At 43.7% G+C, this 23,763-nt stretch overlaps 1 protein-coding gene across 1 annotated transcript in view; it reads right to left on the reverse strand.

Annotated features, from left to right (window-relative positions):
* Positions 1-23,763, reverse strand: part of OXSR1 (oxidative stress responsive kinase 1) — an 86,674-nt gene that overhangs the window by 21,531 nt on the left and 41,380 nt on the right. Inside the window, exons 4-6 of the mRNA XM_042816829.1 lie at positions 22,436-22,577; positions 9,328-9,383; positions 1,412-1,521 (exon numbers count right to left, since the gene is read on the reverse strand). Of these exons, the coding sequence (XP_042672763.1) occupies positions 1,412-1,521; positions 9,328-9,383; positions 22,436-22,577 (308 nt within the window). The remainder of the gene's footprint in view (positions 1-1,411; positions 1,522-9,327; positions 9,384-22,435; positions 22,578-23,763) is intronic.

Genomic DNA, 23,763 nt, shown 5'->3' on the forward strand with positions numbered 1-23,763 from the left:
CATCCTAAGATGCTTTTTTCCCCCTGCCATTCCTAACCACAAGCAGCCTGGAGCAACACTGACACAAAAGACAAAAGCAGTGACAACTCAGACCTGGTTCTGGAAATACTGTGTGTGCTATTCTCATTTCCAGCTGAATTTTCCTCCTCCTCTTACAAATCAATGCACCAAAAAAAACTCAGGAATACACAACAGCAAAGTGGTTCAGAAGTTCTCCAAGAGTGCTCCTGACTTAGGGACACATCTTGCATCCCATGGTGCTCTATCTGTACACAGGGAGATTGCAGGAGTCCTGCAAAGCCACGATGGGGAGCCACTGAAAAGGCCAAGCAGCGAAGAAGCCTTTCATAAATACTGCATTTAAGCCACTCCAAAATGATCTCAATTCCTCCAGAAGTTTTAGGTATAGGAAAAAATGTGTTAAAAACTCTACGGCTGTTTTCACTTCATTTCATTTTAGATTATATATGCGTGGAGGTGTTATCCAAATTCTCCTAAAATCTTTTACTACAAAATAGGAAGAAAAAAAAGTACCAAGCTAGGTTTATTTTAACAAAACATCATTGTTCCAAAACATCTTTGTTTCAAAAATTCCTGGAAGAAAAAAGGAAAAATACAGAGTCTGCAGTATTTCTGCTTGGTGCACATGCCAAAAACGAAACCAATTCCAGCTCTCTGTCAAACTGGTTTTAAGACTGTGATGGACAGCTCTCAGAATGTTTATGACACTGAGCATCCTTGCCACAGACACTGCACAATGCTTTGTTGGAACTGGAGCATAACTCTTCTGGTTGATTTTGCTCAGAAAAGGCAGCAGTGCTCTACATTAAACAAAGTCTTCATCAGTGGTCAAGCAGATAAAGCTTACCCCTGTAGTTTAGTCTAGCAGTGGTGGAAGACAAGAAGTATGACAGCTATGAGCCAGGCCGAAGGGAAGAGGAGGAAGGAGGAGAGGCGTTCCTCAGTAATTACATTCTGGACACTCATAAGCCAAGAGAAACTAAAAAGCTCAATAAAGCCAACTGTGCATTATTTTACTGTGATAACTCTCCATCTTGACACAATGCACCTTACCTAACTATATGTGAATATTTGCCACACATGAAACTATTTATATTCTGCCTGACATTTAGGCATGAGGGAGGGGCAGGTTAATCTCCTTTATGCAATAGCTAAGCTGCCTCATACTTACCTTGGGTACAAGCTTGGAGAGAAGCAACAGGGTGAGAAGCTACTGAACATTCCATAGGAAAGCCTGGCAGCAACAGCCATATGTAAGACAATTCTCTGGTTTTAAGCCTCACAGGATGCAAAATTGTCATCTTAGGTGAGAGTAAATATGGCTGTTCCTGAACACAAAGATTCCAGGTGCAGACTAGCTAAGAGGACGATGCTAGGAAAAGCAATTCACCTGTTCCATAACTTCTGGTGCCATCCAGCAAGGTGTGCCTACAAATGTTTTCCTGACTTTATTTCTGGTAATGTCACCACCGGTGGCCAAAAAAGCACTGACGCCAAAGTCTGTAAAAGAAGCAAAACAAACTGCATTAAGATCACATCCTGAGCAAACTGAAGGGCTGTCCCCCTTGTCCCCCCATATTTCCAGCCCCTTATTAAGCAGTAGAACATACAGTTACACATGAGGAGTTTCCTAATGAACGAAGAACGATCAACAGTTAGTGAAGAATGCTGGTGCATGAATACTCTGTAGTCAACCATTCAATTACTTCAGTGTTCAGTGCTGGCCAGCAGAGAGGAAAATTCCACTTTCCATTACAGCCCACTGGGCACATTAAGGCAAGCCTTGCTGCTGTACAAGCCCGCCCTGGGCACTAAGTGCTTTATTTGTGTTTGTATACGTACATAACTAATGACAGAGCCTCAAGTGGCATCTCACTAATATCTAAAGCAATCAAGACTTTTCTGAACAAAAGGATTTGAGTGCATATGAAGCTAACAGTTTGCAATATTTGCCATAAATGCACAGCCTGCAAATTGGTATCAGCCTCTGACCCTGGATCTTCTACCATCAGAACGTGCTTTGTTTGTGAAGGAAGATTATTCCATCACTGAGATGCTCAGAGTTTTACCAGGAGGAGACATGAAGAGACAGGAACTGGGTCTAAGTTTGCTCAGAAGGAAGCATTACCAAAGTTTTAGCAACCAAACCATTCTTAGAGAAAATAACTCAGTCAGGTGACAAGGAAACTGTAAACCCAAACCAAGTATTTCCTCCCACTTTGCTCTAAACAACACAGCTGCGTAAGCTGAATTGCAGAATTATGGAGTTGCATCTGGTCATTCTCCATCACTGAATTTTATTTCTTCCCCTCCTTTTTATTGTTGTTTTTTAAAAACAGTGCAAACAATCAAAACCTTCAATGCCATTTTTGTGATTGCTGGCAGGCTCAGAGATCCCTGAACAGGGCAAAGCTCCTCCCTGCATCACAGCAGCAGTACAGCAATGCCCTTCGCACCAATCTCTCAGTATCAAGAAAAACTCAATGCGATGCACTGAAAGATTCCAACTTCTGGATTGCAGTCTTCCAAGGACAGGAATTTAGTACTCACCACTATACTGTACACTGATTATTGAGGGTTCACATTAAAGGCAAGTTTCACTGAAACAGTCAAATGCCTATCATTAGAGTCCAGCTTCTTCCAGATGTGCTATTCTGCTGTCTTCCCCCTTGCTGGAGGCATCTCATATTGCTGCTAGCCTCAAAGTTCTAGCACTTAGATGGATAACTATTGCTGTCAGCACCACAGTCTATATTCTGACGGAAACCCATTAGATCTCCTTGAAACAGATTTTCCATACGTGCATCCCATCCCTGCTTCTCACAGAAACCGAAAGAGCTTCCAAAAATCTCAGATTAAAATTACAAGAGCTATTGATCTCAACACAAAAGCAATTAGAAATTACTTGGAATAAAGCAATACTAACAGACACTTGTCCAAGTGCCATCAGCACGCTATTGTGTTGTGCTGTATTTGAGCTTATGGATATTATCTTACCTCAACTTTTCACGCAGTCATTTGGAGGGTAAAGGAAATGCCACTCAAAGCAAATCCCAGCAGTGAAAACACAAACTCTACACAGCATTCACTGCATTTCACATCAAACACGAGGACAAGTTTATAAACTCCAGTCTGGAATTGTGCCCCTGCATCTGCCATGTGAGGTCTGCAGAAAGTTTAAATGGAATTAAATTGTATTCCATTACACGGTTGATTTATTCAGTGTTTTCCCAATCAATTCCCCTCATTTCCAGAGGGATAAAACAGGCACAACCAGCCTGCACTACTTGGCTGAAAGGAGTGACTTTGAAACAGTTCTCAAATGTCATCTTACTGCCTTCATCCAAGTCCCAGCTATTAAGATAAGGTATTTCCTGAGAGCAAGCACATTCTGTAAAGCCGTACATTAAAATCCTGAGCACATTTAGGGTTCAGCCCTCACTTCTGAGCCACTGATACGATCTGTGCCTCCTTGTCTCTGCCTAAGCTCCCAGATTTACTGACAACTGCCCCTGCTGAACTTCCTTCACAAAGACTACAACAGAGCTGGAACACTGCAAATGCATTTAACCCTAACAAGAGAAGTCATGCAATTGGAAGGACCCAGCCTCAATAGGTTTCCAACACAAGAATGCTGCGACAGCAACAGGCACCAGGGCTGCCGTGTGAGTCAGGCAAACACACTCCCACTGTACCAGAAATCAGATTCTTTTATCCAGATTTAGAAGTCAGACATTAAAAAATCTCTCTCCTTAGGCATCTCACACTGTAACATTTCCTTCATTCTAAGCCAATGTACCTGCTGCTCTATCTAGCTACCGCTAGGGGAAAAAGAAGACTGCACTATAGGAGCCAGGAGAGCAAAGCCAACTGAAATCAGAAAGTTTACTGAGTTTGCATCAGAACAAAACAGCAATTCCCACAGAATCACAGAGTGGCACAGGTGGGAAGGGACCTCAAGGATCACGAATCTCCAACCCCCTGCCACACGTGGGGCCACCGACCTCCACATTTAATACTAAACCAGGCTGCCCAGGGCCCCATCCAACCTGGCCCTTAACACCTCCAGGGATGGATGGGGCATCACAGCCTCTCTGGGCAGCTGTTCCAGCACCTCACCACTCTCTCTGTAAAGAATTTCCCCCTGACATCCAACCTAAATTTCCCCTCCCTCAACTTAAAACCATTTCCCCTTGTCCTGCTGTTATCTACCCTTTCAAAGAGTTGATTCCCCTCCTGTTTGTAGGCTCCCTTTAGGTACTGAAGGCTGCCATGAGGTCACCCCGCAGCCTTCTTTTCTCCAGGCTGAACAAGCCCAGCTCCTCAGCCTGTCTTCACAGGGGAGGTGCTCCAGTCCCTTGATCATCTTTGTGGCTCTCCTATGGACCCTCTCCACTGTCAACAATTCCCAACTTCTACAGGAGTAGAACAACAGCATGAACAACTCAGAGCTGTTTTTAAACACAGACAGCCAAGATACTGTGTCTCTTCAAGCAAAAGTGAAATTATTTCAGAAGACAGCACTGAACATTTCTTTCACTGATCACCTTCGATCTTGCTCAGTTGCCCACCATAAAACAGCTGCAGATGTTCTGAGTGCTTTTCTGTGAACTTTATGCTTTTAAATCTGATGATGAATAAAGCCTGACAAGAGGAAGATGAAGGTCATGGTAAACCAGTGGTAAATGGCAAATTTCTGCTGAGAACGAAGCAGGGTGGTAAGACACCAGAGAGACAGTGAAGAACAGGAATGTTCCCTTTAAAAGCTATAGGGTCATACAGTGGTACTGGATCTGTCAGTACACCCTTACTCTCTCAAACTCTCATCTGGAAAGGTAGAACTGTACGGTCACACCTATTTCTAATAAAATTTCTCATCAGTTCACACGTGGAATGACAGCTGTATTCTTCTAAGCATCACCATAAGCTGAGCCATTCTGCAGTAATGTCAGGGCACATGAAAGATGAACAAGATTTCTCTAAGTAAATGTAAAAACTGCTCCTGAAACAGAGTCCCAGATGCAAGTTCATTAAGATATGCTAATGCTGAACAAAGTAACTTCAGGGTGACGAAGCACATGCTAGTGAAGACGTTGCCTTTGGAGAAAGCTCACAAGTGGTTTCAACAACTGAGTAACGCAACATCTCTTCAGGAACTCCTACAGATGACACAAAGAAGAGGTTAACACCAGGCAGCTACAGGGCAGGCACCACAACTCCCCATCAGCCGCCAGGAAAATCCTTTTTGCCCTTTTTTGACCAGGAGAAGAGGCTCTGAGGTGAATGTCTGAGCCAGCCCTGCATCAGCGCTCCTCTTCCCAACACAGATTTGAGCCTTGCCCCTGCTCAGGCAATTTAATCACCCAAAGTTGCCATTTCCTAAGGCGAAGGAGGGGAATGACACTGACTGTATCATAGCTAGATGTTTATGTACAGCTCTATTTTAGTACAATGAATTAAGAGCAGTCAGGAACACAGCGAACTGGTGACAAGTTGGCATGGATTTGTGGAAAGTTACACAAATTCAGTTACACAAGTTTTGCCTGGCCTTAACTATCCCCATTTTATAAATAGATAAAGTGCAAGGGGTTAGGCAGCTTGCCCAGTATCAATTAGCAAGTCCCAAACGACTTTGTGAGATCTCCATCTACCACCAGGCAACACTGCGTGCACAGGAAATTGCAGGCACACAGTGCCAGAGGGAGGCCCCTGGGAACAGGTGCTAATCCTGCCTTGTTTTAAAGCCTGGGGGGACAATAGCAATGCCTTCAATAGGAAAATCCCACACGGCGAGGGATGCGGATGTTTTCTGTGAAAGCACGTCAGCTTCCTTAGACTCTTGTTTCTTCATTCTGTAATGGAGGAGGGTATGATAGAACTGTTTAATATCCCACTGATTGTAATCAGAAAGAAGGACTGACTCTACACGCAGTTGCAATGAGAGGGGAACACGGTGCCTCGGCTGGAACACGGTTCATAGTGAGCAATCCTCCTGCACCGAGTGTGCTCTCCTCTCATTCCCTTTCCCATCCCTCCCCATTTATCAGCAGCCTCTCACTTCATCTTCCAGTAATTTAATAATTGCACAGTTACATAAACTCAGGAACATCAAGCCTTGCTTGCTGTGAGGAAGCCTCCTGGTTTCTGCTGTGTGTTAGAATCATTGCACTTTATGTCGACAAGAAGTGTTTTTACCCATACAAGCTTTTAGACTCCACGGAGCCAGTAAATGCCAGGGCACAGAGGTTTTATGTTCTGATTAAAAAAAAAAAATACAGTAATTGCCATGGAGAGACTGGAACACAAAAGAACGCAGCTATCTCAATTTACACTGCAACCACCACCAGCACAACCCAGAACAATGGTATCAGGGAAAGAAAGTTCAGCTCTCCCAGAGATAGATTAATTCAGCGTGCAAGAAAATATTCCAAACTGAGAAAGCAATGCTCTCCAGATCATAACAGGCTCCAAAGACTTGGTGCCAAGCCACAAGCCCAAACCAGTGCCCTTGGGAAAAAGAGCAAAAAAAATGAAGATAGAAGCAAACAGCTTCAATTCAGGCTTTGGTGGCATCTGTTAAAGGCAATTTTTATGCCTTGGTTCAGTGGATGCATATTCTGAAAGCAAAAGGAGCACAGTTAAAAATAGCCTTGAATAAAAATACCAAGTCCTGGGACCTGGGGAGGAGATTAAGCCAGGCGTTTGCGAGGGCCATTAGAGACATTTTTAGAATGCCTACTTTCAGTGAATGCCTCTGAACTCAGAGATATTTCCTCTCGCTGCATTACCTGCACCAGCCTGAACTCAGTGCATCCTGTGTCCCAACTGCACCCTTCAGCTCAGAACTACGAGAGAAGCTGCACACACCCTCATCAAGGTGCTTTTTCTGTTCAGTCTTCAAGAATTGCACAGTCTGTATTAGTGAAAAAGGTTTCTCTATTTTGAGAGAGCACTGAGGGTTGGAATTGTATAATGCAGCAGCATGAACTGTACACAGGGAAGGTTTCCCAGGTGTACATTAACAGTACTCGAATTCAATTCTCTGATACATCGTGGAGGAATAGCCCAGCAGTAGGGTTACCTCCACTACAGGGCAGGCATGTCTATAAAATTCCCTAAAAGAAGCTGCTTCATTTGGAAGGATTTGCAGTGTCAGATTTACATTCCTCAGCTTTGCATTTAAGATTTCCATTTCTTCTGAGACAAGCACGGCCAATGGTGTCAAGAAGCAGCAAGCACCCAGGAACGTGAGGCTGCAAAGGCCAAACATTCAGAGCTTCACATCAAGGGATTTGCAGGCAGTTTTGATGTAAGGATGACAAAGGGGAAAGGATGCATTATAAAGAGCTGAAGTCATCTTTTCCAGATAAACTGTTAGCATTTTTACATACACACCAACACCAGTTTCTTCAAGGGAGGGGCCCCATGTGCTCTAACCTCAGGCTTCATTCCACAGCTGATCAATTTTTATTTCTCCTCATGGTGTAACTTTCCAGTGAAATAAATAGTTTTGTTTCATGGGAACACAGTGAAGTCACCCAGTTGATAATTAAAGCAGTCGATTATCAACCAAATTATTCATAAGACACATAAATATTGTCAGAAGGCGAGCACTCTGATCTTGCTGAAACAAAATTCCCTTTATTTGAATTGATTTGCTTCCAGAAACTTTTCGCTGCTCAAAACTTTCACAAGGAATTTCGCTATTCCATCCTGGGTCAGGAAGAAAGGAAGCTTAAGTGTCAGAAATTCCCACAGAAACAAACTCTCATGTTTTGCCCAGGCCAACCTCCTCTCTCCTATTTGGTCATTCATTTATTTTTGTTTCTTTCAAGTTATCAGCTGCTTTCACAGAAACAAAAGTGCTTCCAGATGCTGTTATGAACTTGGTTGAGTTCAGTTGCTCTACTTTATTGCAAGAAAGATTAGAGAGTTATTCCTTGTGCACCTTCAGAGAAAAAACAAACAAACAAACAAACACTGTTACAGGGAACATTCTGTTGCACACAGAATCATAGAATGGCCTGGGTTGAAAAGGACCACGATGCTCATCCACTTCCAACCCCCTGCTGTGTGCAGGTCACCAACCAGCAGACCAGGCTGCCCAGAGCCACATCCAGCCTGGCCTTGAATGCCTGCAGGGATGGGGCATCCACAGCCTCCTTGGGCAACCTGTTCCAGTGCCTCACCACCCTCCGTGTGAAAAACTTCCTCCTAATATCTAACCTAAACCTCCCCTGTCTCAGTTTAAAACCATTCCCCTTTGTCCTATCACTATCCATCCTCGTAAATAGTTGTACCCCCTCCTGTTTGTATGCTCCCTTCGAATATTGGAAGGCCACAATCTTGCAGTGCTGCTTTCACAGAATGTGCAGAAGTTATTTCATCATTTAAGTGTTGCACATACAAATCAAGGGGAATATCTGCAAGTCACAAGCCAAAGAAACACTTCAAAATTCATAAAAGCTAAGTAAGGGATTTTATGAGACGATTTAAACTGGCCTTAAAACTATCCATCATCTGTATGTTACCCAGCAGACAAAAATACACCAAAATAAGCCTTAATTAAAAGTCAAGCCTCGGCACCCTGTCGAAGAGAAACACAAGAGGCTTCATCCTAGGCTGGCAGAAAAGTAGTGCATTGTCCTAATGCTACAGCTACACACAGCCTCTCCCACAATACAACCTAACATTCTGTACAACTGCAAATCCAAAATGTTACATCTTGGCTCCACTGCAGAAAAAATAAAGGTATTTTAGTGTAAAGCATTTTGGTGGCCACACCCTGCCTTCCATCAGCTGCCATGTGGGATTAATTACTTACACTTCATTAGAAATATAACAGCAGGCATTAAGAGCACTGGGAGACTTGAAACAAAAAACAAAGCAGTTTTGGATTTAGGCAGAAACTGTATTTCAGGTGCAGTGTCTTTAACAGTGCTATTCTCTCCTACAAAAGGAAAGCAGCTTGTGACAGCAGTGAGCACAGACATCTCCAGACACATCTGTATTAGCTAAAGCAATCACCAAGAATTATTATCTCATTATTCCAATAATTTTTATCTGATCCTTTGATTCCAAGGGATCAAAAGATTTATGCTGATGTTCATTATTACAAAGAATAGTATTTTAAGATATCAAAATGTAACAAACTGATTATTATTACTATTTTTTTTAAGCTTAGAAAAACAATTATTTTTCTTGAAGCTCCCATTTCTATGCTGGTTTGTTTTCTTTGCCCATTAAAGAGTCTCTCTAGACAAAGTTATGCCCAGAGCTTACTCGAAGATGCTAGGAAAAAGTTACCTGCGATTTGCACTGAGCCATCTTCTCCAAGAAGAATGTTTCCCGCTTTCACATCCCTGCAGAAAGACAAAGCAACAGTGAGTGGAACTCATCAAAACTTCCCTTCAACCAATTAAAAGTTCGTTACTTCACATTCTGTTGCATCAGAACTTCTTGCTCCCAATCATGCAGAAACAACAGGGATTTAATACTGATCGTAACTTCAGTAGAAAGAGGTACATAGACTATAGCTAGCAGCATTTAAGTGCTATGGATACAAAGAAACTGAATCATTTAACTGAAAAATACCCCTCAGCCTCATGTCTTGCTGCATCCAGCCCTGGTTCACCTGGTTGCTTAAGAAACTGATTTACCTCAGTATACTGGTGGAAATGCAGTCAGAAGAGTGGTGTTTGCTGCTGGCTCAAGGAGCTGAGCCACAGTCTGCAGGGCAGGGGGAAGAGATCAGGCACAGCAGCAGGGTGACAGAAAGCAGAGCCACTCAGCTGTCCGGGCAACCCCTGCACTTATGCAGAACCTCCCTGAGTTTTGTTGCACACAAAGTCAAGGAACACTCAGCACATACTATGAAAGTTATCATACTACCCTTTTTTTTCTTTTTTTTTTTTTTTTCCCCCTCCATTTATTTCCATTCCATTCACAGCAGCATTTCTTGAACCTTTGACTCCAAACATGCTTGGAAGTTCTATAGCCTATTTCCCCCAGGCTGCTCTCCATGTCACACCAAAAGAAGTACCTGCACACTTGACAGCTGCACAGCTGTTAATCATGCTTTGGCTATAACAGCATGCAGACCCAAGCACCGTATCAAGAAGGGCTGCAAGCAAAGTGCCTGCATGGAGAATGGATGCAGCAATGAAGTAGCGTTGCATGGCGTACCTCATGTAATGGCAGCTATCTGCAGGGAAGAGAACAGAAGAACAGATTCTCCTCCCAGACACCTTCTGCAAATACCCAACATCCTTTCACAGAAAAAGCCAAAAGCTATTTTTCTCTCCTCCCTCATGAGTTGAGAGTGCAGAACTGACGCGATGGCCTGGCCAGAGCATCCTGCTTGGGCCCTAGAAATCTCCTTCCTGGCTTCTGAAGAGCCTGGGCTGCTGCCAAGATAATTCTGGACACATCTTCTCCAGTACTGCTATGTTCCTCCCAACACCCAATGTAAGGCATTGGCAAACACAGTAAGGCTCCCCCCCAGCTTCAAGTAGAACAGAAGTGAATGAAAACTGTAAGACAGGGACAGTAATGATGATTTTACCAGCAAAAAGCAGACAAAAATCTTTAAAGAAGCATTTCAAGTCCTGTCAAGCAAACAGCTCTTGCTGGCAGGAACCATCCCAGAGGCCTCATCCATGTCTGAAGCACAAGCGTAAGATCAAGCACAGGAAATGCTAACCTTGTTTTAATGATCAAGATGCAGATAGAGGTACATGGAAACACCACATTATATTCAGAATTAGCCTCAAGAAGCTCATCTAATATCAAAACGGGATTTCAAGCACTAAGACGATGCAACAGTGGTACTGGAATAACCACACAAACCAAACCGCTGCTGCCCAGCTCCAGCCCTGCTCATTTATTTCATACTGGCCAAACACGTGAGTGTGCTCTAAGGGGAAAGCCAGCTTTCCTGCCAAGGAGCATTGCTCTTCCTTTTCTAAGAGTTGCAGCCTTCATAGACGAGCATCAGCACTGCAGCCCTTAGGGACTGTTAAGTACATGGAAGTATCTGGAGGGATTAAATACAACATTAAACATGCAGCTACACCATCCCTCATAGCATCCATTGGCCAAATCCAATACAATCAGAGCTTTGGAGAGTTCATTTCCATTTAATTCAGAGTTACCAACCTGACTATCCTCTGTACTCCCAAAGCCACCAGAGAGTGTAACAGAAAATGGAAAAAATCTCTGCCAGTATTTACAGAAGATGCCTCTGGGACACATAGAAACACAGAACTGAGTTGGAAGGGACCTTTAAAGGACATCTGGTCCAACTCCCCTGCAATGAACAGGGACACCCACAGCTACATCAAGTGCTCAGAGCCCCATCCCCTGGCCTTGGGTGCCTCCAGGGATGGGGCACCCACCACCTCTCCGGGCAACCTGTGCCAGTGCTTTGCTAACCTTGTCATAGAAAACTTTTTCCTGCTGCAAGCCAGACAGGTCTGCAGGGTAAGGAGCAGTGAATTCAGATAGAATCCAATCAAAAGCAAAGCCAGGGCACTCTAGCCCCTTACCTCTCTCATGTGCAGAGGCTTGTTTTCTAACTTCAGATTAGGTCAATTAAAATTTACATATTTCCTCATTGGAAACAAAAGTCAGTAAATATGCTGCATTTAAGCTGATTCAAGAAATTAAAACAAGTTGTTGCTATGACAAGAAGTCTATCAGCCACTGCCAAACATCCAAGTCATACTGAAGAATGAAACCACAGCTTGATGTGGCTTTTCTTCCGGGTGACCAGCCTCTCTGAAGGCAGTTACTCACTCCAGAGTACCAAATCACAGTGCTGACAAGCACCATGGGGACACTGATTCAGCTTTGAGTCACTGAACCACTGGAATACCTCCCAGCTTTGCCATTCCTCATCCTAGTATGAGGGCAGCATGCTGCCTACAGCAGCAAGGAGCACAGTGGGCAGCATCACTGCTGGATCAACATGGATTCCCCATCTTTAGCTTTTCCTGGGGTTATAAGCACCATCTACAAATTCAGCACTTAAAAACTATCCTTAAGACTAATGACATTGAAGAGCAGTGAGGCAGGGGAAGGAGGAATGGTGGTTTCCTGTTTATTCTCTTTTTATATACTGATAGGCCCAACGAGGAGAATGGCAAGAAGTTTGTTACTCCAGGATATAGCTATTGCCAAGTATAACAATTTGAAGGTACTCCCTATTAACGTGTGATGTCCATATCCTGGGCTGATACAGTCAGAATAAGTGGCCTCTAGTGTAATTACAATATTGAAAACAGGAAGTAGCTTTGGGCTGTAGCATAAGCAGTAATTATATCACATTTCAAATGAAGTTACAGAAGGTTGGAGTAAAAGCTTTCTTGCCAGTGGCTTAACAAATGCCACCACTGCTCCGGGCATTTCTACCTCAATGCTCTGTCCTAAAGCTTCCAAGATCCTTTCTCCATTCTGTTTCCATTTACCTTGCATTTCACACCAGATGTGGAAGAGGGGTTTGAACTTCCTCCAGTGCAAATCTGCAGGGCAGAAATGCCTCATTTGCATCCTGAACTGGTTTAGCTTCTCAGGGCTACCCCGTGCTGTGGTACCAATTGCATCACATTCATGCCTTCAGGTTAGGGCTGGTCCACAGGCATTAGATGCCAGAGAAATAAAATTGATCCCTGATCCACCAAAATTAGAGTCAAGCATCCAGATATAGCAGGCTTGAGAGCACAGGAAGGTAAATGCAGTGTTTCCATGTACCCTTCTATTTCATTTTTCAACAGACAGGGAAAAGTGACACCATGAACTGTATCTTAATGGGATTGTTCTCATATGAAAAGCCTAATCAAGTCCTCAAAATCCTGTTTAGTGATCAGGTCTGCCTTCAGCCCTTTGCACTGTCACAGCATTGTCACTGCAGAGGCAACACTAAGGGTGTATCAAGACCTGCTGCTCCATCAGGGGGTGTGATATTACCAATTACCAGCTGTAGGGGTACAGTCCTGGCACAAGTAATAAAACTTAAAAGAACTGGCATTTGCAAAAAAATCAATGAAGCATATTAAGTCAATACTTTCTGAAGTATCAGTACTTTTCAAAGCCTCAAAATTGTTTGGAATTTGAAAAGAATTTGCTCAGCTTGCACTCAAAAGTCTACACCAAGAGCAACAACTAGGACATCAATTTATGGCCACTGAAATGGCAATGTCAGCAAAAGACCTGAGCAAAGACTTGTGCAGCTAGCATCTAGGGAAAAAGAAGAAAAGCCCTGTTCATTGTGCCTTCTCTTCTCATCATCTGCTTGTATGTGCCTTTAGGATGCAGCGTTGGCTGTCAGCACAGCCATGAGTCATCTGCCATTAGATGCAATTTACATCAGCTCTAACAACACACTTCCACGGACTGAACCCTACAGTGCATAATTCGGCATGATAAAAGAGGGGCTGGTCCTGCCAAGTTATATTTATTTATATTTTAAAGGTACAAGAATTACTATTTTCCGTTAATAGTCATGAACAACTCAATGTTGATTATGAATACTACCAATTGCTGTAGTCAACATTATTCTGAGCAATTTGCAAAACCTTTTCAGGACCATCTCTCTACTTACAGTTAAATGCAAATCAATTTGTAGCATTATGCACCAAATGAGGGCCATTCTCCACGATCAAGCATTATTCACTATTCGCTGTTACCTGTGTTCCCCTTTTCCCTTAAGAGCCAGGATATAAACAGTCAGTTACAGAAACAGCATTAGCATTTGAGACAGTGCTGCAAAATGGAAACTGGGCTCGGAGTGAGCGAGAGCACAGCAGTATTTTTGTGTCCCCAACACATGAGATGACATTTGAGAGCATGGTATCCAGAGTGCTGTAAGGCAGCACGCTCCCATTCTTGCTCAGAAAAGCCACGTGTATCCATTTTCATGCCAAAGGGGTGAGCCTTATGTACTGAACTTCTGAGTGAGACACAACTACTGACAGCCACAGTGCTGTACCCAACCCTGCAAAACTGGATTCGGAAGATATCTGACAGAGCTCTTCCAACAGCAGAGCAGCTTCCATGTTCCTCCCTTCAGCCTCCCCACTGATGCTCTATTTGTTCCTGCTTACCCACAGGCATCCCAGCAAGCTCTTGTGGCCACTGGCAAGTGGGGCACACACCAGCAGCCAGGCTGCTACAAAGCACAGCAGGGACCAGCTTGACAACGTGTGGTATTGCTTGGGACTGGGAAAGTGCAGTCGCTGCTCCTTTTCACTTCTCTGAACTGTAGGGGAAAAGCAGAGCCTAAAAACAGGAGCAAAACACTGGCTACACAGGGAAACTCATTATTTACTCTGAGTCCCATGCACATTAGCAGGATTTTTAAAGCCTTACACGCGCATTGATAAGAATGTTCTGGGTTGTTTTTTTTAACCTACTTTAACAGCTGGACATAACGCAGTCCTAGTCAGAGTGACATGACAAATTAATCTCCTGTAGTGCTTTCCTTTAAGACAGCATAAAATACGCTTCAAAGGATCCATGATGCACTTGGTACTCTTCCTCCTTATTTTTCTTCTCCAATGCTGCTTTAAGTCCGAGGTTTAGGGTCCGAGAAACTATGACTCAGAAGCCTGATTCACTCCAGATTAAGTCACTATGTCAGCTCAAAGGGGAGCAGACAAAGCACGCTGCTGGAGATGTTACCAAAAATTCTTGCTGTCATCTCAGCTAGCTGAATAGCTCTGAGGGATGGCAAGATGCTGAGGCAGTACAGAGAGCTCGGCTAACTCATGCAAGTCTGACAAAGTGAGACAGTGCGAGGTGAAGAGTGCCACATCACTCACTGCCTTACTGTATCAGACATTCATTGTTATCACAGTGTAAACAACTTTCCTTTATCTCAGCAAATTCTGCGCAGCTTATGCTTCTTGCACTTCTGCCAACCTCGTTCTTTGATGGTTTTCCTTCTCGTCCCACATGTTTATGAGTGTCACAATGGTTGAAACGAGGTGTGGCTCCTGCATGCTTCAGCCTTTACTTTCCATTGCCACACCTGAAGCCCAGCACCAGCACTCAAGTAAGCTTAACTGCAGCAGATGGGATGGAACTGGATGATCTTTGAGGTCCTTCACAGCCCAAGCCATTCTATGATTAGTGCAGGAGCTGCTCCAGCTAGGCCTAGCCCTATCACCATGCATCGTGATGGTCAAAGCACGCAAACCTCAGAGCCCTGCTTCCTCCTCCTGTACACAAGAGGTTTAACAAGCTCACTCAATCCACAGCACTGCTTACAGCAGTGTAATACAAGCATGTGCATGCATTCATCAGCTTACGGCAAGGAGGATCAGCCAAGCAGCAAGGACTGCTGACAGGTCTCAGCGTGTCAGCTGTCCGTGGAAGAGAAGTTACATCTCCAGCGTCACACATCACTCTGTAAAGCTTCCCTTCTTCAGCCAGAAATTGTAGTTTTTCCCCCTCAGTTTCCCAATAGGAGTGGATCCTCCCCTGCAGGCTTTAAAACTAAGTTCTCATTCCACTGTACAGCAGCTATAATTGGACTGGGGTTTTCTTCCATGAATTCATCTACTGAGCCCTTCCATTTCCTGATCCTACTTCCTCTGTAAGGACTGCAACAGGGATGAGGCATAAAGCTCCTTAAACAGCTGCTGCATGAAAACCAACATTTTCTGCACAGTCACAAGGTCTGCCTCCTCCCCCTGAAGGCCTGGATATTTTTGGGAGGCCTTGTCTTAGCCATTGGTAACAGAAGACAACACCCAATTATAGCTTAGCCTTATTTGAACATTTCTTGCCCAATCATTCAACGTGCAGGTAGGCAGACACTTCCTGTGGCAACACCAATGAGGCACATGTATTCTAAACCATGTTCCTAGTGTGCACAGAAACAGGAACTTCCCCAAAACTGCTGCTCACACAGTCGAACACTGAGGAAAGCCAATGACTCACACATCTCAGGCTTTCACCACATCATGACAGAGATGCAAGTTCCTTCCAGGAAACTCAATCACCTCGGATCAAATGAAACCCAAGATCTGAATACAGTCCAGCTTAAATAGGTCTTGGTTCGCACAAGGCAATGGGCAGCCCTGCTCTGGGGAGGCAGCTGTGTATCTGCATACACACGTGGCCCAAGCACCACCCATATCTCCACAGCCACCCACAGCTCATGCTCAGTGTTTGCACTGTGATGCAGAAAGGAGACATCTGAGAGAGCCGGGGCAGCTGAGCCACTCACTGGTTTGACTTTCTTCTCCTAAACTTGGAATAAGTTGGTTTTAAGTCAAGCCAGCATTACAAGAGGAAAGCTCACCTTCTTTTGTCCAGCTGTTTGTATAAAATGGAGAAAGCAGTTATAAAATTGGGTTAGTTTATATTAAATGATATCTTTATAATGGAAACAGTCCACTTGGCACCCCCAGTCCAACTTGGTGATGCTTTCCACGCTTCCACAAAGTGATGGATTTCTCTATAGCAATTCCCTGTCTGTTGCCCTAAATGTGTGTGGACTTTGTCTCAGTTTTGTTTGAAAGTACTATGCTTTACTTTGTGAAGCCTTCCAAGAACTCTGCAAGACAGGATATAATTTGATTTAGTTAACGTGCAGAAATAATTTTTGAAACAGCCTCATAAAATTTTAAAACATGCTTAATGTTACCATACAAATTCAGTAAATGACTTATTTCTCATGCCTTAGCATAAGGCATGAATGAAAACACTGCAGTAATCTGAATAAATGCTTAAGACATCTCCATATGCACTGGTTTCAGGATCCGTGAAGGCCAGAGAAGTTGCCATATTGCAGCAGGGGATGGTGACCACAGCCACCTTCTTGAAGTGGGTTACTTGATGCATCGCTGCAGGAAGGATGAACAGCAGCAACTTCATTAACGTGCTGCTGGGGAGATGTTACAAGAGCCTATTTCAGGAATCCTGCTCCTAATGACCTACACTGGTAACAGCAGTGACCTGAGACATCACAAACAAGGAGGCTGGAGTAAATGGGTATGGCTAAGTCAGCCTGTGATATTCTCTGTTAAGAATGTTGCTGAGACAGAATGAGGATTGTTATCCTGCCAACACATCCAACCCAAATATTCCTGACCATTCAGGAATTGCAGGACACCATAGCAGCATGCAATGTGGGCATGGATCACTGACCAAACCTTCAGAGATCACCCCAACCTCTTGCTCCTGCTTCTTACCATTAGGGAACCACAGAACATGCCACATTGGAAAGGATCCACAAGGACCACTGCATCCAACTTCCAAACTGTCTTCACATAGCTTACCTTCACATAATAAAGGGGACCAAAAAAACCCAAAACAGCAACGCAACACATACTTCCATGCTTTCATCAGCAACGATACTTACCTAAGGAATTTAATTGCCAGTTTTTGGGTTTTGGAGCTGCTGGTTTTCCTAGAAATAGATAACAGCAATCTCCACAGGAGCTACTGTTTCTGGGTGTCTGCAGATTTGAGATTTATACTTGGTTCATATTTTGTTTTTGAACCACAGGGTCATCTTTTTTACCTCTTTAAAAAAAAAAAAAAGAAAACAAAGGGATTTCTCATTGGCACAGACTGCCCAGAGAAACCATAGATGCCCAACCCTGGAGGTGCTCACAGTCAGGCTGGATGCAGCCCCGGGCAGCCTGACCTGGTGGGGGGCAGCCCTGCCCACAGCAGGGGTTGGAACCAGATGGGCTTTAAGGTCCTGTCCGACATAATCCATTCTATAGTTCTATGAATACTGCAGTGCCACAACATGGCCCAGCACAATAACAGTGCACACAGAGAGGAGATTCAGTGCTCTGTGCTCTCAATATCACCCAGCAAGGTTTCTACACAGGGGACAAAAATCTCTGGGTATAAAGCAGAGCAGCATCTTCTCTGCCTGCCCACACCAATGTGTGTGAAAGCACACGAGTAACACCACCATTACTCAAACTACTCAACAGTTTATAAGTTAATATCTTCATTAACAGATACCTCTAAAGGGTGTTTCTATACATCCTTTATTTTAAGGAATAAAAAGACCTAGGCACACTCCCCTATGTACAAAATCATCAGAAAGCACCAGTTTGGAGTTAAAATCTTCACCTCCCACCCTGGCCCGGAGGGGTGTTTGCCCAGCACTTCTCCATGTCCAGGGACACAATGTTTTTCCCATACTTTGGTGCCAACTTTCTATATCAGGATACAGTCTATCAGGCTCTGTGACTTGGGGCAACCCACTCCCCATGGCTGAGCAGTAGCTAGCTTTCCAATTACTCATGTACCAACTTACAAAATCCAACTGGCAATTAGAGGTGAATGGCTCCACATCATCACGCCTCGCTCCTTCCCTACAAAATTCCACTTTGAAAATGTGCTCCCTAAAACAAGATTACAGCCCTAGCTGGAAGGGGCCCATGAAGTTTTCCTACAGCACCACTACAGAAACAAAGAACTACAGTATTTCAGTTGGCAACATGCTAAGAGACATACTGAAATCCAGTTTTACCACGGTACCTGCCAGCCCAGATATCAATGCATTAATCAGCTACATGAAAATTAAGCTTGAATCCTGTAGGACAGTTGAGGTCTGCCAGAACACATCCATCAGCTCCTTCATTTTATGTCCAACTCAATACCAGAAGAGCATTACTGCAAAACCACACAGACAAACGTGTTGGTGATATATATGGGTATGAACTTACATGCAAACACTTTCTGCAGAAATTGTTAATACAGTTAGAAGCAAACAGTGAAGTTGTGTTGGAGCACAAGCTGAGCTAACCTCGTGAATCAAATGTGCTGCTGCACCATTCTTCCACCCCACAAGTAGAGCACTAAGCAAGTTTATAGCTGGATCACTGCCACGACAGTACTTCAAGTGTGTGCAACCCCAAAGCACTGCCTATGCTTTTTTGTTTTTACAGAAGGACAAGCAAGTATCATATTCATTGTGCTGCAACAAGAGATTCCAACTATATGCAAACGCTCCAGCAATGTATCATTTCACCTGGATTAACTGAAATATTCAGTTACACAACAGCTAATCACAAACAGAAAATAAGCTCAGAGATAAAAATAGGGAGAAAGGCAGAGAGCCCTTGTAATAGTTAATCAGCATGATACAGTTGTCAGATTGCCATAAAGAGTACCATCTGAACATCCAAAAAAAGAAAAAAAACCCCATGGGTTGCTTTTGCTTTATTTCCAGGTCCTTCGATCTGCTGGTTAACTGCTAATCCCCAGATCCAGTGAGGAACCACAGCCCAAACAGAGAGAGGTTCCTCATCCCCCACGTGTCACCCTGCTGCAATCACCCGGGTGAGATCAGCCTGAGCGCAGCACAGCACATTGCTCTTGGTCCACTTCCATAAAAGCAGCTGAGCAGGATCCCGCAGGACAGCTCCACAGAAAGGTTTCCAAGTCCATTCTCCCTCAGCATGAGACTGAGCACTGGGATTTCAGAGCGCTGCTGGAATCGCCAGGTGACACAGCAACCCACAGTGGTGACCACAGCAGCTGGCACAAGGACACAGCAACTCGGGCACAGCTGTCAGCCCTGAGACAGGGGAGACAGCGCTGGTTTTGGAGGATGATGGGAATTATCTGCAATTGTTAACTGCTTCAAAAACCTATTCTGCTTCCTCCTCTGTTCTTCCCATAAGGCCTCAGATGCTGTTCAACGCTTGCAAAAGATATAGCTTTGAACAACGTGGGAAACCAAAGCATTTGCTGCTGAACAATGGCATCTATTCAAGCCTCAGCCTAGCTCTGCTTGTTAATTAGCAAAGTAAACAAAGAAAAATAGAATTTAAGCCTTCTCTAGACATTTGCCTTTCTGATCTCCGCTAGAGAATGCTGTCAAACCACTCTCCTGTCCCTTTGCTCCCTTGTGAAGCCAGCTCCCCAAACCTTAATTGGAAGCGGCGTTAAGTTCAAGACAAGCTTATACACAGTAAGATTCAGCAGCAGCAGAATTTCATTAAGGCAGTTTTCCACTTGTTAACTTAATTTACCCATTTAACATGATACATAATTTAGAAGCACTGAGCTCCACCATCGGATATACGTTTGCTCTGCTCTGACTGATTACTTACAGCAGTAACAAGCTGTTCCCACTTCAGGTCAACAGTTGGGTCCGCACACTTATCCCTAGGGCTTTGTCAATAGCCTGCCTGTCCAAGTGCAGGTGTGCTAACTGTTTTTTTTTCCCCACTCAGACCTTGTCTCTAATTTAATGAATTTGTCATTCTCACCAAGGTATGACACACTAAATAACAGCCCAGTTGCATTTGTAACCAGCTGAGCTCCATGCTTTGCTGGATTGCTGCTTGCCTTGGGTTTGTCGTTCAATACCTAACGTCAGAACTTCAGTTCTGACCCTTCACAGCTGACTGTGTTCTGGTCTGAGGTTCTGCCCTTCATCACAGACACCAAGCTCAGCAGCTCAGCCATCACCTGATGCTGCTTCCTCTAGAGCCAGATGCTTTAAGCTGGCCCAGGGGACCAAAGTTTAGTTATTTTAAACACTTCCTCTCAAAGCATCTTTGGCAAGACTTCCATCTGCATTCCCCATCAGGCATGGCCACTGCTATGACCCCTTGTGTAAAGCAAATGTGAAAACCATACAGACATTTGTATGTAGTGCAGATGGGACCTTTCCTCATATAACTTTAAGCTGCTTTATCCCACACATCTGGATCAAATACAAACCAGTATGATTAACTCCATTAAGGAAGCACGTCTCTTCCCTCAGAGGCATGTAAAGCTTGCTCCCAGCCATTAGTTACAAACGCATCCATTGCTTCACAGGTAGGAAACCTACACACCACTTCCCTTCCATACCTTAGCTTACCACTTCTCCAGATTTCTCAGCACAGTGAGGTTTCCCAGACCCACACAAAGCATGAATCCAAACACTTCACTGCTGGAGCTGCCCCAATACACACATCCATGTAGCTAATGCTCCAATCCTCACCACGACTACTAGTTCTGCTGTTCCACTACAGCAAGGCACATGGAGAAACATCTCTTTGTAAGAAATCCCTACCTGACATCTTCAGAAAAAAAATGAAGACAACAAGACGAACTAAATGAGCAAAAAAATCAACTGGAAGTTATAGATGAACAGAGTTGGGTCAATTATTTATGGAAAGGGTGCAAAATCACCCTTGCTCAGCAAGTAAGCTGTTCTATTGCATTACCTTCCTAGAGCTGCCTGAAGTCATTTCTAAAAATGAAAGTTAAGTGAACAGCTGTGAATCAGAACTGTCTTCAGCAAAAACAACTATTCTAATTTAACTATTGTTAAATAGGAATTGTAACGGAGACTGGATACTGAAATTTGAGATTTCTTTAAGGGAAATGAACCACCCCAAAGTTGCTTCCAGCCTTTTGTTTCTTTTTAACTAGAAACAATCCCACAAAGGCCAGTGGGATTTGGTTTGATCAAAAGGATGAAATGAATGCTTCTTGGATTTTCTAATTAAAACAACACATTGGTAGAATGAGTTACCTCTTCTCGAGCAGCAAGAGGACAAGCATTGCTGCTGCTGTGCTGCTGAGCAAGTTTATAATGGCATTGTACCAGAAGACAACCAAGCTCACAGAATTCCCAAAGAAGAGGCTGCTGTTCCCAGCAGCAGCGTGTGGCTGGGATGACGTATATTACCCACAAGCCATATGTTCTATTTTCAGTGCATACTTAAGATTGTACATTTATTTATCTTTTTAAATGGCACAATGTATTGAATCAGCACCCTCTCTTTCTAAACTATGCCACACCTTGAAACACCAGGGGACAGGAAAACATGCTTTAAAAATACACCCCAAATGACAGAGCAGCACAGAAGCCCACGTTTCAGTGATCCATCAAACCACATATGGCCATTAGTTAACTAACTGGGTTTTGTCCACAGAACAGTTTTTCAGTTCTAATTTTGTTTCCATCTTTTTTAAAGGAAAACAGCCAAATTTAAATGTCATGATGTTCACCCTGCAGCATCCTGCCTTTAAAAAGAACAAAAAACAACCTTGGGACTTGAAGGACTCCTTATTAAATTGTCCAACATTTCTTACGCAGCACTCATAGAGAGTGATTTGTAGCTCTGCAAGAAATGAGACCAGCTGAAGCTTTTCCAGCTCTAATAATCACTCGTTGTAGCTGGATCTGGACATTTGGAAAAAGGTTTGCTATACAAGGAACTTCAGATACCTCAAGGTTTACCCAGTCTTGTCCTGGTCATATATTTTCTATAGAAGGAGTTGTCACAGAGAAATCTGAACTCTGAGTTCTAGTAAAGCCCCAGTCTTTCCTTTCCATTCTCTGTATCCTAAGAGCATACGCAGTCCGGGCTGCCCAGCTCTACTGCTGTTCCAGTGGTGCACACTTCAGGACAGGGATGAGAAACATGAAAAATACCTGTGGATCTGTCCGTTTTTATGCAGGTAGTCCAGCCCCTCCAGCACCTCCTTGAGGATCGTGGCTATACAGGGCTCATCCAGGACACCGGTCTTGTGTTCTCCTTTGGCCACAATGTGCTTTATAATATCCAAAACAGAGCCTAGAGAAAATAGTTTGACACATTAGCTTAAACTAGAAGAGCTGATTTGTATATTTTATGAACACTCAGAATAGAAATTTGCTAGGAGGAGAAGCAGGAGGATCTGGCAGCAGCTGGAGAGTCTCCTGAAGGGAAAGCAGTGGCAGCAACGCAGGCCTTACACCCATGAGACTGATAGAGAAGGAAAATCCTCATGGCAGGCTGTAAATACCCCATGATCACAAGGAACTGTGATAGTCTTTGAACAAGCCAAAATGTAAAGTGTACATACACACAGGACTCTTGGAAGGGCATTCAGTAGATACTGGTGCTACAGCTGTTTTAGTACTGGAGAAGCAGGAAGGGGAAATGGAAAAAACAGGGGAGCTGCAGCGACTTGCAAGCATAGGACAACAAGCTTAATAAAAATCAGACTCTGCTCTAGCAAACTCAATACAGAGGAAATTAAAATTGAATATTGAACAAATGAGGCTGAGTTCTGAACATAAATCATTTCTTTACTGCATACAAAACAAGGATAGCTTAGATCCTCCCCTAGAAGCATTAGGCTTCTTTTCTCTCCAACCATGGTGTGAATTACATCACCTCGTGTGACAAGCCACATTTTATGGAGTAAACCACCTCTTTGAATCACACCCAGAAATAAGTGGAATCACTGGCCAGTAACACTTTTCTCGTGCAAGTTCTGTTTTCACAATCTATTGGATATTATATTCTGTGTGTGTGCAGCTGGATTAAAGACAGTCTCCTCAGAGCCAGGTTTTATTGCTCCCTCTGCTCCAGCATGGGATGCCTAAGCCTGTTTTCCAGGTGTGTGCTTTGCAACCCCTTCAGACATTGGTTGACATGATTTAATCAGCAGATAATTGACTATTAAGTTTTTCACAGATATCAATCAGCACAAAGTAATGTCAGCAGCACTGGGAAGTTCTTAAAGAATGACCAAAGCAGGCATGACTGCAAAGCACCAATTCGAGCACTGATGACAGCCTTGGAAAAGCAAGTCTACCAGGCAAAGAACATCTCAATACTAACTCAGCTAATTTAAAAAAGCTCAAAGATTATTCTTCCTAGGCTTTCACTTAGTAGCTTCTGCATTCTCACAGAACAGAAAGATGATACAGATCTGTGCACAACAAGGGTTTGCTGTGCACAATCAGAACTGCACAGGAAACAAGCAGGGTGC

The sequence above is a fragment of the Centrocercus urophasianus genome, unplaced genomic scaffold (assembly GCF_019232065.1).
Source record: "Centrocercus urophasianus isolate 14NV4802_14NV808 unplaced genomic scaffold, USGS_Curo_1.0 seq_16, whole genome shotgun sequence".
Lineage (NCBI taxonomy): Eukaryota > Metazoa > Chordata > Aves > Galliformes > Phasianidae > Centrocercus > Centrocercus urophasianus.